General features: G+C 46.9%; 1 protein-coding gene across 1 annotated transcript in view; it reads right to left on the bottom strand.

Moving 5' to 3' along the window:
- LOC109538158 (rhamnogalacturonate lyase) overlaps window positions 1-2,524 on the bottom strand; it is a gene marked incomplete in the record, with an annotated part of 6,275 nt that overhangs the window by 2,066 nt on the left and 1,685 nt on the right. Inside the window, 2 exon segments of the mRNA XM_048660985.1 lie at window positions 1,860-2,095; window positions 2,153-2,463. Of these exon segments, the coding sequence (XP_048516942.1) occupies window positions 1,860-2,095; window positions 2,153-2,463 (547 nt within the window).

The following is a 2,524-nucleotide window of genomic DNA, read 5'->3' as shown; positions in this document are numbered from 1 at the left end:
AACTCCCATCAGACAAGGTGATTACGGACGAAGCGACTATTGTGAAGACTGAAGAATTGTCGGTTGCCGATAAAACTGTGAGTGATAAAATCGAAGACATCACTAGGCCGGTGGAACATGAGTATGTAACTATGCAGAAAAATGCGCAAAATCTGCTTGAATCAGCGAAAACTAACCCCGAAATAATGCTTCGAAGGAAAACTGTCGAACCGGACTGAGAAAAAGTGGTTTGTTCGAATGAAGAATCATCAGATTCTGAGTGCAATGGGCCAACTAGCGATAAACCCGTACATGATTTGCCAGCATTAGATGAAGACGCCAATTTAATAAAAATCGCTACTGAAGTTGAGCAATTTTCCGACCAAGAATTGCCGAAAGGAGAAAACATTTCCATCGAAGAAAATGCGCCAGCGGAAGCTCAGCCTGATGTAGAGTCGATAAACGCTGCATCGAATTGGGAGACTCTTTTAGCAGGGGCATCATTAAAGAACGAATCTGTTATTGACACCACCAGAGAGCATCGACAGTTAAGCGAAAATGAAATTAGGAGATAGGAAGCCATCGATAATGGACGAACCAACTTGCTGAGGAACGAGCGGGCGCAGCAGTATCTGTTCGATGCCAATGAGGCCGAGAGCTGGATGAGCGAGCAGGAGCTCTGCATGAGGGTGGAAGATCGGGGCAAAGATGAGACCAGCGCCAGGAACTTCATGAAGAAGCACGAAAATCTGGAAGCGGCCGTTGAAGCTTATGCGGACACCATCAGAGGACTGGGTAAAACTGTAAAGACCCTGTCGGATGAAGGACCTCCTTTGGCCGAGCAGGTCGCTGTTAAACTGTCACAACTGGACAAAAGCTGATCAACAGACACATCAAGGAAGAGGTTTTTACTAGAAGTCCTCTACATCACAACCAATATGCCTACCAAATGGGAAAATCCTGCTAATCTGCTATCCACGAGTTGGTGCAGAGGCACAACCCTCATTAGAGCGTAACGAAATTGCTCTGGCGGCTTTTCTGGACATAGAGGGAGCCTTTGACAATACCTCTTTTCAGTCAATCGTGGAGTGGAGCCTATAATATGTAAATGGATCCAAAACATGCCGAGTTTTTCACAAGGACGAGAGATCTTAGAGCCCTACGACAAATGTCTATATAGGGGAACAATATACACATGTCTGACACTGTTAAATATCTTGGGGTAACCCTGGGTAAGAAGCTGTTGTTTAAAGAACATGTGGAACAGAAAACAAACAAGGCGATCAGGGCTTTATGGGCCTGCAAACGCACTTTTGGAAAAACTTGGGGAATTTCATCGAAGATGGTGTACTAAGCTGAGGCCCTAAGAAGCGCTTACCCTATGGGTGACGATGTCCTCAGGAAAGCGACGGCTTTCGGACACAGTGCGATCTTCAGAAAATTGAAGACAGCCGAACCCATGGGATCAAAAGCTGATCGAATCAAAACTCTAAGCATCTCGGTACCTTTTAGAACATATGCTCTAGCGATCAACCGACCTGCAGGGGTTGCAAATTAGAGGACGAAACTACTCTGCATGTTACGTGTCACTGCACGTCATATGCAACAGGTAGACGAAGACTCCTGGGAGGGGATGAAATTCCACCAGACCAGATCATGCGAACTCCCCTCAAGATTCTTCTGGAATTCATTGAATATACAGGGATAATGAGGGAGTGAAATGAGTGAGGAAAGGGTTTTAGTGGGTAAACAGCTTAGCTGGAGTCCCACACAACCCAGACCGACAGACCACCAGCTCTGGGAGTGCATAAAAAAGCATTTCCCAAACCTCACCGAAAAAGAAAAAAAGTCTACACTTGGGTAGTTTACCAGCGACTTACCTGCTGCTACAGTAACGGTCGTTTTGGCTTCATTTTCACTGCCTTGTCCAGCCACTGGATAGGCGACCACGTTGTAGATGCCAGGACGGACGTTTTTTAGCGTGTATGACCCGCTAGAGTCCGACTCCGTAGTGAATGCGTAGCCCAGCTGCTGATCATCGTAAGATGTTTCTTCCGTATCGTACAGCATAATCGTAGCCAGGGGCTGGCCAGTGATGGTTCCTTTAACTGTGCCTCTGGACAGACGGTAAAATTCAAATAAGTCTGGCTTTTTGGAGCAGCAAGTTCTCTACCTGTCCACTGGATAGTCGTCATCATTCACAAAACTGTAAGGCCAACTGTCTTTCTCCGTCTCTGCTTGAGTTGCTACATCGCTGAGGATGGCGCTGTTGGTGCCAGTGTTGAAATAAAGCAGCCAAGGTCCATAGATGTGAGTCCATCCAGATGGGGCCGTCAATCCGGAGGTGCCAAAATGACTGCTCACAAAGTAGTTGGTGATCAAAGAGTCCTGGTGGATCAGCAAGTCCTGCTTGAGCGGGCCTCCGGCATGATATTCGCGACTAGGCGAGATCAGAAAAGCTCCGTAACCGCTTCCATAAACGCCCTGCAAAACGCAGGTTCACTCGCGCTTAAAATCATCCGGAAAACCCACTCACTTGGTAAGT

Source organism: Dendroctonus ponderosae, unplaced genomic scaffold (assembly GCF_020466585.1).
Source record: "Dendroctonus ponderosae isolate FM_Combo_2020 unplaced genomic scaffold, Dpon_F_20191213v2 Dpon_F_20191213_1, whole genome shotgun sequence".
Lineage (NCBI taxonomy): Eukaryota > Metazoa > Arthropoda > Insecta > Coleoptera > Curculionidae > Dendroctonus > Dendroctonus ponderosae.
Note: the sequence above shows the minus strand (reverse complement) of the source record. Positions and strands in the feature narration are given on the sequence as shown.